Source organism: Microplitis demolitor, chromosome 3, assembly GCF_026212275.2.
Source record: "Microplitis demolitor isolate Queensland-Clemson2020A chromosome 3, iyMicDemo2.1a, whole genome shotgun sequence".
NCBI classification, from domain to species: domain Eukaryota; kingdom Metazoa; phylum Arthropoda; class Insecta; order Hymenoptera; family Braconidae; genus Microplitis; species Microplitis demolitor.
This window is the reverse complement of record NC_068547.1, coordinates 6,502,200-6,517,183: the sequence shown is the minus strand read 5'-3', so window position 1 is coordinate 6,517,183 and position 14,984 is coordinate 6,502,200. Positions and strand designations below refer to the sequence as shown.

At 33.2% G+C, this 14,984-nt stretch overlaps 1 protein-coding gene across 3 annotated transcripts in view; it reads left to right on the top strand.

The window, feature by feature from the left end:
- LOC103568572 (plexin-A4) overlaps positions 1 to 14,984 on the top strand; it is a 179,065-nt gene that overhangs the window by 48,002 nt on the left and 116,079 nt on the right. For all 3 annotated transcript variants that reach the window (XM_053737446.1, XM_053737445.1, XM_053737447.1), the window contains one exon: positions 5,530 to 6,845. In XM_053737446.1, the coding sequence (XP_053593421.1) occupies positions 5,691 to 6,845 (1,155 nt within the window). In that variant the 5' untranslated portion in view covers positions 5,530 to 5,690. The remainder of the gene's footprint in view (positions 1 to 5,529; positions 6,846 to 14,984) is intronic.

The window sequence follows — 14,984 nt, the reverse complement described above, 5'->3', positions numbered from 1 at the left end:
TGAATTAAATAAAAGTAAAAAAAAATAAGAACAATCGTTAAGATAAAAGAAAGTACGGATAGAAAAAAATATATAGGTATATAATAGACGTAAAAATTTAGTAAAACTAAAAGAGAAATAAAAAAATGAGTATAAATATAAGAAGAGTAAAAAGAGAAATTAATTAAATAACGTCTGGTTCTTTTTGACTTTACGGTAGTTTATACGGCAACTCCAACCAGTAGTTGTAGTTCTGTACTTGCGGAAAACTGCTTTGCGCTCTCTGGGAAAAATAAAGTGGCGTTTTGCGCGACACGTAATGTAATAGGTGGAATAAGACACCCAGCAGGGGAGAGAGAGTTTAAAATATAAAAAGAGCAAATAAGTAACCAAGTGAGCTAGCTTTATTATGGTATAGAGAAGCAAAGAGGGAAAACCGGTTGCAGATAGTTCGCCCGTGCCTCACCGACGATACGGTTAATCTTCGCACCGAGCTCTAAATAAGGAGATTAAAGCACAGCGAGGGAGGAGGACTTATAAAAGAAGAGACTAGTAAAAAAGGCATCAGCGAATAAAAATAAATAAAATGCGGAAGAAAAAGTGTAGTGGTAGTAGACCAAGACCTAAGAGATGGCTTGTCCCGTGGGCTTATCGTACTTATTTATATATATATAGATATAAAACACTGATGTACTCTAACCTTATAGTGAGGATGCATACGGAAGTGTATAATAGTGGTTGTGGATCACATGGAGCTTCTTATTTGCGCGTAAAATATTATCTTGTGGCTAAGAGGGAGATAGAGGATTGACTTCAACTCTTAACGATTGTTCTGCTCGTTCGGGTATCCATTAACGCGTCTCCCCTTACGTACGTGGGAATCTAACCTCTTTATCGTCACTACCTCCACCTCCACCTCCTACTTCTACTTCACCTCTACTTATACTAGCACTGCTGTTATCCAACAACGACAACCACGGACACGAGGACGAGGCTCCAGCAAGACTAATACCAAGACGACCCCAGCAAGTGAACTATAACATAACCAACCCAAGACGTTGACTCTCTTTTTATTCCCGTTTCCTTTTCCGCTTGCCAGAGTTTATATGGCCTCAAGCTTAATCCAAGTTAGCCCGGCGATCGCATTCGTTACTCGAATCGCTATTTTAAAAGCCAGTTTCCCTCCAAGGTACTTTACACACTCGTAACGGTCTCCACCGTACGATCCTATTCTCTTTGTTTCCTCTCTTTTTATTGTATCCATGCAACCATTTTTTTTTCTTATTCACTCCCAACTTCCCAGACGTACTTTTATTTTTTATCCAACGTCTTATTGCCCTGACCAATATAGTCCCCTTCCTCTTTCCTTTCTCACCTTTTTTCACTTACCGACTTCTTGATTCCTTTCTTATTCTCATACTTATACACTTTTCCTATCTTTTATTTTTATATTTATTTTTCCGTTACTTACTTTTACCTCTGTCCAGGATCATTACCCGCCAATTTAAGTGCCGCGTGATTCATTTTCGCCTGCTATTTAAATTTCATTCTCGTAGAAGAAATAGAAGAAAGTATTTAAATTTCATTCTCGTGACACCTGGGGCAAAATGGATCAGCCGAAAATTCTAAAGAAACGACTCTTTCAAATTTTTATCGTCAAATTTAAAAAATTTAAGATATTAATCCATTTTTCAGCTGATTTGCTATAACTGGGGCAAATTTGGCCACTAAAAATATTCGAAAATAATAATTTATTTTTTAATTAATAAAATTTTTTAAATAATGCAAAATGATCTGTAATCTACAAAATCAAAAAAAACACGTTTCTTGAGTTCAAAATAATGACACCTAAAAAATTTTGTTTTGTGTAATATAAAACCAAAAATAGTTGTCAAGAGAAAGAAATACATTCTTAACGATGAAAACAATTAAAAAAAAAAAATTATCATTTTTTGAAGGGGGACTTCTCTGCCCCACAAAAAAAAATTTTTTTCTGTCTTCGTATCCACCAATGATGTGAAAAGTAATTTTTCTATATGTATATTACACATAAAAAATTTAATTTAATGAAATTTGATCAACTTTCAGAAATTTTTTTTTTTTCAACTTTTTTAAAGGATACCCCATTTTGCCCGCCAAAAATAAATTTCATTTTTTAAAGGCAACTAATAAATTTTATTTACCTTGAATATCATTAAAAGTGAAAAAATTTAGCATATTTTAGTCCTTAAAAAGTATTTCCTTAATACCCCCGTTTGCTCCCCCCCTATATATTTTTTATATTTAATATCTCAACAACTTTATGAAATAACTTTTTTCGATTATCATAGAATCTATATACACTCTTTTACTTCATGGAATTTTGATACATTCAGTGTAAGATTGACAGTTTTCACAATAAATTTTATTTCCTTCGATCGTGTCACCAAAATTCCATTCCCATTTATAAATATATATGTATATGTATATGTATATGAATATCGACTAGTCTGGTGTATAAGTGGGAATTGAGAAGCCTGTGAGCATTTCTCGTAAATGTATTTTACCGAGACGATATATCGATATCCAGATTGATTTATATACGTGTTGTTGTGTGATAGCTGAAGAAGTGCATCCATGCATTCATGACTGCAACGACGACATCGACATCAACGACAAGAGACGACAAAGACCAAGACTGAGACGAGCATGTCTACTACGACAGTATAAACTTAACATTTCTCTTTTCTTCTCATACTAAACTCGTGGCATCCACGTGCCACTTGTGCGCTAATTAACAACAAAGGTCAGACTTAATTAACGTCATGTAATATTGCGCGTTGCTATGCGTGTCACCTCCAATAACTACTACTACTTCTCTCCTTGTGCCAGTAATTTGATATTCAAACTTTGATGTTGATGTATAATACATATATATCTATATTTTACTTTACCAACTATATATTATCTTGTACTAATTTATCATTTTAATAAGCATAATTCCCTTGATTACTTATTAAAAAATATTAGAAATTCATAAAATAATCCGACATTAAAATAAGTATTTAATAAATTAAACGTCCAATTTAAATCCCATTTAAATAGTTACCTCAAGATAAATATATATATATATATATATATTCTGAATACTTAATCTTGAATGCTAATGGATAAAAAAAATAAACTCAATATCTTTTATATTTAAAAATATATATATATTTTTATCTCAACCTTTATCTTTAATTTAAATTTATTTAATTTGATGTAGTTGGTAGTTTTAACAACAAACTAATTGACACGGTAACAATTAAACTGAAGGGTAACGATTTTTAATGAGAGAGTACAAGCTTAATCTGTGCCACGTGCGCGATCTTGATACCGGTATACACAAAGTCCCTGGGAGTTCTCGAGTCAGAGGACCTCCCTCCTAGTGCTGTAGACTCTTCATCGTCATCATCATCATCATCATCATCATCATCGTTGCTTGAGAATCAACTAAGAGAGAAAGCGATGTTAACTGAGACAGATTTTGTTTAATCACGACTCGGTGGCTTAGAGATCTCGACGTCGTCTTATTAGTATTGGTCTTGGTTACGTTGACTCGACTTCTCTTGACTCGAGTTTATGTCAAGGAATATTCGAAGCGTCAGTGATTGCGTACATGATCCACTTTCTTAGCGATCTCACTACCCTATGACCCGGCTTTCAACTCGTTTCAGCAACACACACACAGACACACAGACGTTCTGGAGCATCTCTTTAACATTGCAAGCACGTGCTCGTTAAAGTTTAACATCGATTTAAAATTAAGCTAACGGTTAATGTAAGTAGAAATAAATAAGCTGCTCTGGCATACTGAGACAAAATTTAAAAGAGTGCATTAAAAACATATTACCATATTTTTAAAAACTTGAATAAATGTAATAGCTATTTGTTATGGACTATTTTTATACATGTAACAAATCATTTAAATACGTGGAGTAGTGGGTTTTAAAAGTAGAGACTGTAAAGCTGAAATACCAGCCAAGGCACCTGGTACCTCGTCGATAAATCCCTGGTGGTTCATGAGAGCTCAGACTCTACTCTTGTGTCTCTGGTGATTTTTTTTTTCTCGTTACCTTCGCTTCGCGTCCTTCCGCTTCCTTTTTCGGTGCGCGAGACAACGGCAGAACCGAGAGTGAGCGAAAAAGAATGAAGAATGAGTGAGACGAAACTTCTTCTGGTATTTCAGACAAGCTCATCGACCAGACAATTTTATATACCCGGTGTCGTAATCCCATCTGAAAACTTTCGCCTCCGTTCGCTTGTACTTACACCCAATTTATTGACCATCTTGTGATGAAAAAAGAAAAGAAGTATTAAATAAGTAAATAAATAAAAATAATCAAAGTATAAATAGATATAAAATATAAAAAGAGTATTTTATAACATCCATAACAAGCGTCTGGTCTAGCTCACCACTAAAACTTGAGTTTAAACCACACTTTTGTACTGTAGCTACCAAACCACAAGCCAGTAGTGAAGTAGTTGCTTTTAGATTTATCGATGCGTGACCTGTCTTTACACAAGTTCCGTATTGGTCGCTCAAGCGCAAATGTCAAAGAAAAGTTTTGTTTAAATGAAGATTAAATCGCGTTAAAAAATAACGGTGCCTTCGTTAGTGTCACTGTTAACCGTCGAACGAGTATATCACGATTGATATTTGTGGCAAGCTGTCTGTCAGATTACCACCGCCAGTAAACACTCGAGTATGTCAGGGATAGAAACAATAATAACAATGATAAAGTAAATAAATAATCTATAGAGAAAGAGAAAAAAAAAAAACAAAGTTCCCCGTACGCATATCTTGAAGAGTGGATCTCGGCAAAGGAGGTTGGAATTTCATGGTGATCGGAGTTGCCGGGTCGGTCCATCATGGGTGGATATGCCCGAGTACCTACCACAGTCTTAGTGGAGATTGGACGGCGGAACGGAATGAAAGAGCAGAGAAAGAGTAGAGTATAATGTGAATAGAGATGCAGAAGCAGCAGCTAGCAACTACAGTGGAACCCTTGAGGCATTGCCTGGTACGGGGACCAGCTGAAATCAATCCAAAGTCACTATCGATCCCCAGCTTGTCGTTGTCCTCCTTGTAGTTCAAGTCTTAGTCGTAGTTGTTGTCGTCGTTCCACCTTCGCAGCACTTCGTTAGTACACTCGCCCACGAGGACTGGCCCTCGTTAACCAGCGTACGGTTTCTCTCCTGTAACGCGCATCGCCCTTGAGAGATCACCCTCCAGAACACCGACTTTAAGTGTATATAGAAAACGGAAAAAGAACCCACTCGAGGCTCAATCATCCTGTCTATACAACCTCTGATGAGTTTTATTCACTCATTTTATTTTATTATTATTATAGTTCTGTTTTTTTATTTCTTCTTCATTTAAATGAAAACGCATAAGCCACTTGAAATATTAATCCTCCCTATTAGCAAAAATACCCGTCCGTAAAATTTTATTATATTCATGTATTATAAATATTTTAAAATAAAAAATTTGAGTAACTAATTGAGGATTTTATTTTGTGATTTCAGGCAAACGAGGTGGGCTCCAGACTAAGTAGTAGCTCGGTGGAGGCGGGGGGCGGGTAAAATCCCGTCCCGTAGGATAGGAAGGTAGTTTAGAGGGTCTGGCAAGTGGAGTTTGCCGTTACTATAAATATTATAATCATCAATAAGACCACGGCACAGCAACGATGACGACAGTGGTGGTGGGTCTTGTGTTATTGCGCTATTGGCGGCAATTGCCGCTTATACTTAACATTTTCCTGCTACTTGAACAGCTGACATTGATAAACGGTGCGGCTTCAACCGATATCGTTCATCAATTTTACGATCCGGATGTTCAGCGTATGAACCATTTGGTGGTTGACAAAAATACTGGCCGTGTTTATGTCGGGGCCGTTAATCGATTGTACCAATTCTCACCGGACCTAAATCTCGTGGTGAAAGCAATCACCGGTCCCCAAGAAGATGCACTTGATTGCTCGAGTTTCGATTGCCCGCGTGAAACAGTAAAACGTAAAGTAGACAACGTAAACAAAGCATTGGTAATTGATTACACGACAAGCCGTTTGATATCGTGCAATAGTCTATTTCAGGGTACATGCGATGTGAGAAATTTACACAACATAACCGATGTAGTGCAAAAGGTTAAAGACCCAGTGGTGGCAAACAACGCGACGGCCTCAACGGTGGCATTCATTGCGCCAGGACCACCGAATCCACCGGTATCCCAAGTCATGTATGTCGGTGTCACGTACACAGCAAATTCACCCTACCGGTCAGAGGTCCCGGCGGTCAGCTCGAGATCCCTCGACAAAGACAAGATGCTCAACATCGCCGAGTCCGCGGTCACGACCGGCACGAGAATATACGTAAACTCACTCTCAAGGGAACGCTATCCGATCAACTACATATACGGTTTCAGCAGTGAAGGTTTCAGTTACTTCTTTACCACCCAGTTGAAGGACACTGAAGCTACCAACTTTATCTCAAAACTCGTTAGACTCTGTCAGGATGACATGCATTACTATTCCTACACTGAGATACCGGTTGAGTGCAAAAACGAAGAACGGAATTACAATTTAGTACAGGCGGCTTATGTCGGTAAAGCCGGGTCAGTATTAGCCGGCGCGCTTGGTATTACTGCACAAGATGATGTACTTTATGCAGTATTTGCCGAAAGTAATGACCCAAATAGCCAACGACCGGGTAATGATTCTGCTCTGTGTATCTACGCGCTCAAGAGTATACGTAGAAAATTCATGAGAAATATTCAGCGATGTTTCAGCGGCGAAGGCCAACGGGGCCTAGAGTTCATATCGCCGAGTCACAAGTGCGTCCTTACGGTGAGTAAACATTTATTTATAATACTTAACTTATAATATAATACATATACACCACCATCAAATAATAATTAAACATTGCCAAGGTAAACATGCCTACTATGTACACTCTCAGCGTCATATATATTTATCTTTATACACATTTATAACCTTTTAGCTCATGCTATAAGATATAAAATGAGTGTGATTTCCAAGAATCATCTCCGGGATCCATAGTCCTTGACGCAGGATTAAATCTGTTGACGATAAATTAAATACAGTAAATAGCTAAATAAATCTTTCATTGCATACTTTGTATATATATAACATATATATATGTACATAAGTATACTGTGTCATTTACTTAGTTGGCGTTCTGTTATTCATCTAGGTTTATTTTCTCAAGGAAGTAGTTGGCTCGTGAGTACCAAGATCATTCGATATGTCCTTGTCGTCCATTAGGGGGATAAATCAATTGGCGACGAGTCGATATATACCGCGGTAGTCTAGTGCACCTGTATTTACGTAACAGGTGGCATTGATGCTACTTGAACTGGTGGTACTGTACTAGCAGCAGTACCAGGACCAGTCCAGCATTAGCTCAACTATAATATCTTTCTCGCACGTTAGATTCAAAGACTATTCTAAATGTACTCTCAACGTCACACCATATGCTAACTGTGATTTATTATTGATATAATATATGTATATAAGTGAATATAATAACCTATTAATCTTAGTAGACTTAGGTATAGACTAGAGATTATGATAGTAACTATGTATATCCTCAGTGATTATTCACGTAGTTGTTGATGTCGTCGACTAACAGGGTACAGTTGAGCAATGTATACATGTACACACAAGCATATATTCTTGCGATGATCTCTTGCGACATTCTGTGATGCAGGGATTAAAATCATCCCCGTGGCGACGACGCCAATCTCTTCAGGTGAATCGACTCCTCATCTTTTCTCTCTCTCGTGTCTTATATTATCAATTATCCATTGTTCCCAAGTTATTCATTATTGTCAGAGGTGAATAATTAATCTATTGTTCAACGTCAATTGCTCATAATTCTGATACTTTTTTTTTATTGATAATTATTTATTATCGTTATTGTTATTATTGATTGTCTTTTAAATTGTAGACTTCAGAAACTCGATTTTAAGCAGGTAATTTTTTTAGTTATATTGTTATTATGAAAGCTTGTAAAAAGGTAGACCACCTGGAGTAATGCAAAAAGATTGCTCTTTAGAGTCCATGTATAATCTGTAGATAAGACATCTTTCAACAAAAAGGTGTCAAAAGTTGTCGTAGATGAGTTTGAGATTTTTATCGCGATAAAAAAAAAGTAATGTATTAAAATAGTATGATAAGCGTGGTCCATGTATGATTTCATCATGAATATAAACATTACGTAAATCATTTACTAACATAAAAATACACAATATGTACTTTAAATTTACTCATGCGCGGTTCTTGAGTGTATGTTATAAAGTATTCTTGATTTATGTTATGATTGTTAAGATTTATATAATCTTTATTTATATATAATTTATAAACTTTTATTTAGATGTATATATTTTTTTACTTTATAAATATTTAAACATTCTTCGGTTTAATTTTTGAAATTTAAAATTTAAACAGCCGTCAACATGAGGAAGTTAAATAATAATCGGAAATGTATTAAATTTAAAATAAAATGTATATATATATATATATATATATATATATATATATATATATATATATATCTACACGGAAAACAAATTATAGGAAGTTTTGCTATGCACTATGGGAATAGTTCCCATAATGGTATAGGAAATATACCCATACTATTATAAAGATGGTTCCTATATATTATGGGAACCAATCCCACAATGCTATGGAAACCATTCTCATAATGGTATGGGAACTATTCCCATATCATTACAAGAACCATTCCCATAATGGTATAGGAACTCATCCAATTGCATTATGGGAGCCATTCCTATAATATTATGAGAACTATACCCATATGATTACGGGAACCATTCCCATAATGGTATGAGAACTATTCCCATAATGATGTCGGAAGTCGTCCAATTGCATTATAGGGACCACCCCCATAATATTACGGGAACTATTCCTATATCATTACAGGAACCATTCCCGTAATGGTATAAGAACTATTCCCATAATGATATAGGAACTCTTCCAATTGCATTATGAGAACTATTATAATATTATGGGAATAGTTCTCATACTATTATAGGAACCATTGCTATAATTAGAGGAACCGTTTCTATAATGTTATGGGTATCATCCCCATAATTATAGAAACTATTCCTACAATTATGTAAAATATTCCTACAATTATGTAAAATATTCCTACAATTATAGGAATTGCTCCCATAATTTATGGTCGTCATTCCTATGATGGTATAAGAAAAAAGTTTCACAAAATTATAGCAACCATTTCCATACTTTTCTTTCCGTGTATATATTTTACGATCAAAGTAAGTGATTATTTCTTAATAAAAAGCTTTCGAAGCAATAAATTTTTCTTTTCGTATCGAAACACTAAATTATTAGTGACCTTGAACTGGTGTTAGGACCTCACGTTCCGATTGTCAAAGTGTTCCCCGGGGATATATGAAAAAAGTTAACAGAAGGAAAAGGTTTTATTTGCTTGCTCGAGTAATAGCAGCAGTAGTAGAACCAGGCTTTGGGTTTATAAAAAATAAAAAAGTAAATGGTTGAATTGAAGTCCAAGTTAAAAGTGCACAAGAAATTAATGAAAAGAAATAGAATGAAAAAAAAAAAATAAAAAGTAACGAGAGAATGAAAAAAAAAGTGAACGAGACGATTAGTTCCAATTAGTCGCTAGCATTAGAGAACAGATCGACGGTGGATAATTTTCATTGGGAAATCGGGTCGGTCTAATGCTCACTCAGTCGTAATTTTATTGATGTAGAATTATTTATACAATGTAATGATGGAGTTTCTCGTGAATCATTTGGACATTTATGTCTATCGATCCTGCCATTACTCATCTATATATAACATTACTCGCTTTTTTTAATACTCATTTTAAATTATTAACTTTAGTTCCCACGAAAACGCACGTATCATTGAATAAGTAAATAGTCCCGCTAAGTACTAAAATAGAGTTAACCCCTTTGAATTATAAATTTATAAATTATTTTATACTTTTAACGCAAAACTTTGTGCTATTTATAGTAACATAGTTTGTTGGTTATTATTAAAAATTAAGAAACGCTTATAGTTTAGTTTTATAGCTATATATATATTGGAAAATCGAATTTTCTTGGACCTGTTAAAGCTCAACGAACAACACAGCGTAGGAAACCTTATCTACTTCGATAACTCGATTAATTTCTCGAGTAGAGCAAGCAAAGCGAGTGGGTGTTCAAGCCCGCGGATATTTTATATCGGCAATTCGATTTACGCTTGAAATTAGATATTCGCGGAGTCTGAGAATTCTTACGTTACTTCGATTATAGAAAATTTTTACCTCAGCATCTTATACATTAAATTAAGTTTTTTTTTTTTTTTTTTTTTTTTTTTTTTTTATTCATATTAATTTATACTATTTTTTATTTTCAAACCATGAATACGAAAAATCGGAAGAGTGTTTTGTCGTTATCATTTTTTTTAACGTCCCGTTAATATCCGGATGAAAATCGAGGCTGGCAAAAAGCCAGACATTTTTTATTTTTAATAATATATTTAAATTTATTTTTTATTATTGCTGTCATTTTACTTACTTTTTTTGTCAGCTTTTTTCGTTATCACGGGTTTTTTTTTTCAGTACATTTGCTTTCTTTTCTTAAACTTTTATATATAAATATATGTGTAGGATGTATATATACTGAAAGGTCGAATGCGCGTGCGTTTTACCTTGATCGTAGCTTGCCTCGGTTTATCGACCTCTTGTGTTTCGTATGTTCAAAGCTAAACAATCATTACATTAGTTCAAGTAGTCACAAACTTTATATATATACATATATATATAAATATATATAACAACTAAAAAATTGTTTAAAATTACGTGGGCTTTTTTTGTAGCTCGTTAACGAGATAAAAATAAAGAAAGACAATGAAAATAAAAATAAAATGAGTAAATATATATGTATATATATATATGTGTACATAGTATTTTTTCCAAAGTTTTGGGTTAGTTTTTTTTTTAATTGTTTGTTCAAGTTGCACTTAATTCTTCGTGGGTAACAAGCAAAATCAGTCGAGTGACTGGAATAAAAAAAAGTTGATAGAAAAAGATCGTATCAGTATGGAAGAATAAAGAAAAAAGAAAGAAAGAAAGAAAGAAAAATTGTAGATGGAGGTTTGGCAAACTGTAGAATAAAAAAAATGAAAAAAAAAGCTTGAGAGAAAGGAAGGTCGCACGAGTCGAGTCATAGGTTTGAAGGAAAACCCATTCGCGCAAATTGGATGGCCGTACACTAGGAGAGATGGCAAACTATGCAATTAAAAAGTTTCCAATGGATAAAAAATCTGGTACACCTGGTTGGTAGTGGTGGTGGATTGAGAGATTGAGATTGGCACCAGTGATTCCCCATGTCGAGTCGAGATCTTATGTATTGCTAACTTTATTTTATTTTTAGATTAATTTTATTCAGAGGTCAATGACGTGATGCAAAAAAAAAAGCTTTAATAATTCCGCCGAGAGTCAATGTCTCGAGTAGGGTTGGGCTTTACTCTGTTTAATAACAAGTTTTATGTCAACGACATTGCTAGCTATGTAGTTTTGAAATTTCTCCAAGGAAATGTCGTACATTCTGAAAACTCTTACTGCGAAACTTGATAATTTTACTCGTACAATAATAATTATAATAATAATAATAATAATAATAATATTTCAGGATGAAAATAATATTTTAAAATTTTAAAAGATAGCAATCAATAACAATCACATTTACGTTTAAATTTAAATAAATATTTTATTCATTCGAATAATAAAACTGTAACGTAAAAATCAATGAGAAATTCCAGTAATTGAAAATGAAAATTAAATAAAATAAAAAAATGGGGCTTAAAATAAAATTACACGGATTTACCTCGACATAGTTCGAATACTGTGCTAACATTTACACAACATTGTTTGCAAACATTTTTTTATAATCCATTAAAACAGCTAACAATTCATAAATCTTACAAATACATTAAATTTATTAACTGCTTTCTTTTAAAAATAAAAATAAAATTTAATAATTTCCAATTTATATATATATGTACATACACATCCATATAAATTTTATACGACACTTGTCCGTCTTACCAGTTATTTAAACATTATAAAATTGAATCTACTAACCAAATAACTTAATCAATTTATAAAAATCAAAATTGCCAAATCAACAAACAAAATATAATTAATTTGATATAATATTTGTATTTAATATCCGTAATGTTTATCATCGAGTAAATCAAACGTCGGCAACTCTTCCGGACAAACAAGTCTGCTAAATTTCATACACCCATATTCGACTTTAATACCATATACTACTCTCAAGTCGATCATATCGATCGTCTCTTAGATTGCATTCGACGCACGCAGCTCTCTCAGCTTTCACTTCTTCAACAGCAGCAGCAGCAGCAGCACACGAACAAATCGATACAATTACACATATATCTATATATATATATATATATATATATATATATATATATATATATATATATATATATATATATATATATAGTATACAACAGAGAGTAAGTACAATGTGCGTGCAACCTCTATTCGTCCTGCGCTTGGCCTCTGAGCTTCATCACCACAACAATTTCGACAAGAGGACACACAAGGGATATATATATATATATATATATATATATATATATATATATATATATATATATATATATATATATATATATATATATATACATATACATATACATATACATATAGCACCATGTTCTATATATAATTTCCTCTTGATTCCTCTCTTAAACAAATTCAAAACTTGATTGTCATTTAGGACAAACACAATAAACTTGTCACTCCTTTATCTCCTTCTATCGTCTTGTCTATTCTCTCATCATACTTATTAACAAAAGTGACAAGTTGTTACCACTTCCGGTATACAGATCAAGATAGAGATATCTATATCTTGATATCCAAGATAACACTATTTCATCTCTTAGTACTGTTGTTGTACATGTGTAGTTGTATTAGAGTAGTATATATATATATATATATATATATAAACTTATGGGCGTGTGCACACAGTTACTTGGTTCTCTTGGCCAGTAACCAGGTTATAGCTCGTGTTGGAAGTCCGTTAAGCCGTCAAGTCTTACGCCCGCGCCAGCTTTCACTCGCCCTTCGAAAAACTCAACTCAATAATCTACTCTTTTATTATTTTTAATATATTTTTATACTCTCTTATTCTCTTTATTATTATTATTTAACTTTTTTTTAACTTTACTTTTTTCTCGCTACATTATTCGTTTTGTCGGATTTGTGTTATAAACACACACACTCACGCACACATATATCACGCTAGTATACACACATAAGGTAGTGTACCACGCGTGTGGGCTTTATAAATCTCTTGAGACTTTCCATTGTTGTTTAGGCACAACACATACGGCTTTCGCTTCACTCTTGTTGACCAACAGTACTTTGACGATTTAAATCTTTAAACGTAATGCTGTATATACTTTGAAGACATGTTATTTATTATTTACTCCTGATAATGGCTCTTTCTTTTATCAGACATCTTAAGGAGATTTAGATCAAAGTACCTGAATTATTTAAATTATTATAAATAACTTCGCTTAAATAATAATATAAATGTGTAATTATTTAATTTCATTAAAGTCCAAGCCGTTCACAATCTTAATTTATTGACATATCTACGAAAACATTATTAAACATGACAGTTTTAGTCGATATTGTCCGAACCGTCATCATATCTGTAATTAAGAACAATCAATAATGTCAATTAAACTGAGAATTTTCTAAAGGATTAAGTTAATCGGATAATAAATTATATTTTGAATGAAGACATTAAGTATTCTATTAGAAATAACAGCGAGTTGTCTTGAGAGAAAACTTGATCTTTCCTTTTTCTCACACAAAAAAAATAAATGGAACATTTTTTGTCCTATTCGTATAATTATTGATAATTCAAAAAAAAATTCTGGGATACAAGAATTTTTTAAAAGATAAAATTTTCTAGCCTTATACTAACTATTAAAAACTTTTTTATTTTTCGAGGGGTAACCCGAGTCGAAATATCAGACGTAAATTGAACGATTTTTTTGTATTTTGGTTCGTAAAAAAAAAATTTAGTACACGGAATAAAATAGGTGCTGCAGCAGGATTTTTCTTGTGGAATAACTAGGATACGTAACAAGTTTTATGTACTAATTTTTTTGTTCGTATAATGAAATTTCACAATTTAAAAAAAAAATTAAAGTTTGGAGAAAATTAAAATTTTTTTTTAGAATTTAATTTTTGTTTCAAAATTTTGAAATTTCATTATACGGACAAAAAAATTAGTACATGAAACTTGTTCCTTATCCTATTTATTCCACAGGAAAAATTCTGCTGCAACAGGATGTTGTTCCCACAGGACTGCGTTCTGTTGCAGCGCCTATTATTTTTTCCATGTAATTTCATTAGTTATGATTTTAATTTAATAATAACATTAATTAATTTATTTCGATATTTGTAATCACAATTTTTATAACCTTGATATGAAATAATATATGAACAGATATAAATATATGGTATTGAAAATGTAAACTGAAAAAAATGTCCAAAATGTTCAACTTACTTTCAAAACCTTTAATTTACATCTAATGTTTCGACTCGGAAAAATCCAAGGTGGATTTGATTGAATTTTGAAATAAATTGATTTCTAATTCGTAATTGTCATTATTATTGTTAGTATTAGTATTTTAAAATGTGATTCAGTATCCATGACGATAAACCGTTGGGTGGCACACAGGCTCAAAGATGGAAGAAAATTCGCGATAAAACGTCCAAGACGATTCACGACGATGCCACGTAAGGCTTTGAAAGTCTTCTTGGCGTTCGTTGGATAGTATAGCTTTGGTACTGCTGGCTCTGCTGCTGCTACTGGTACTGCTGGGTTGGATAGTACGCTCAGCTTCTCGTAAATCAAT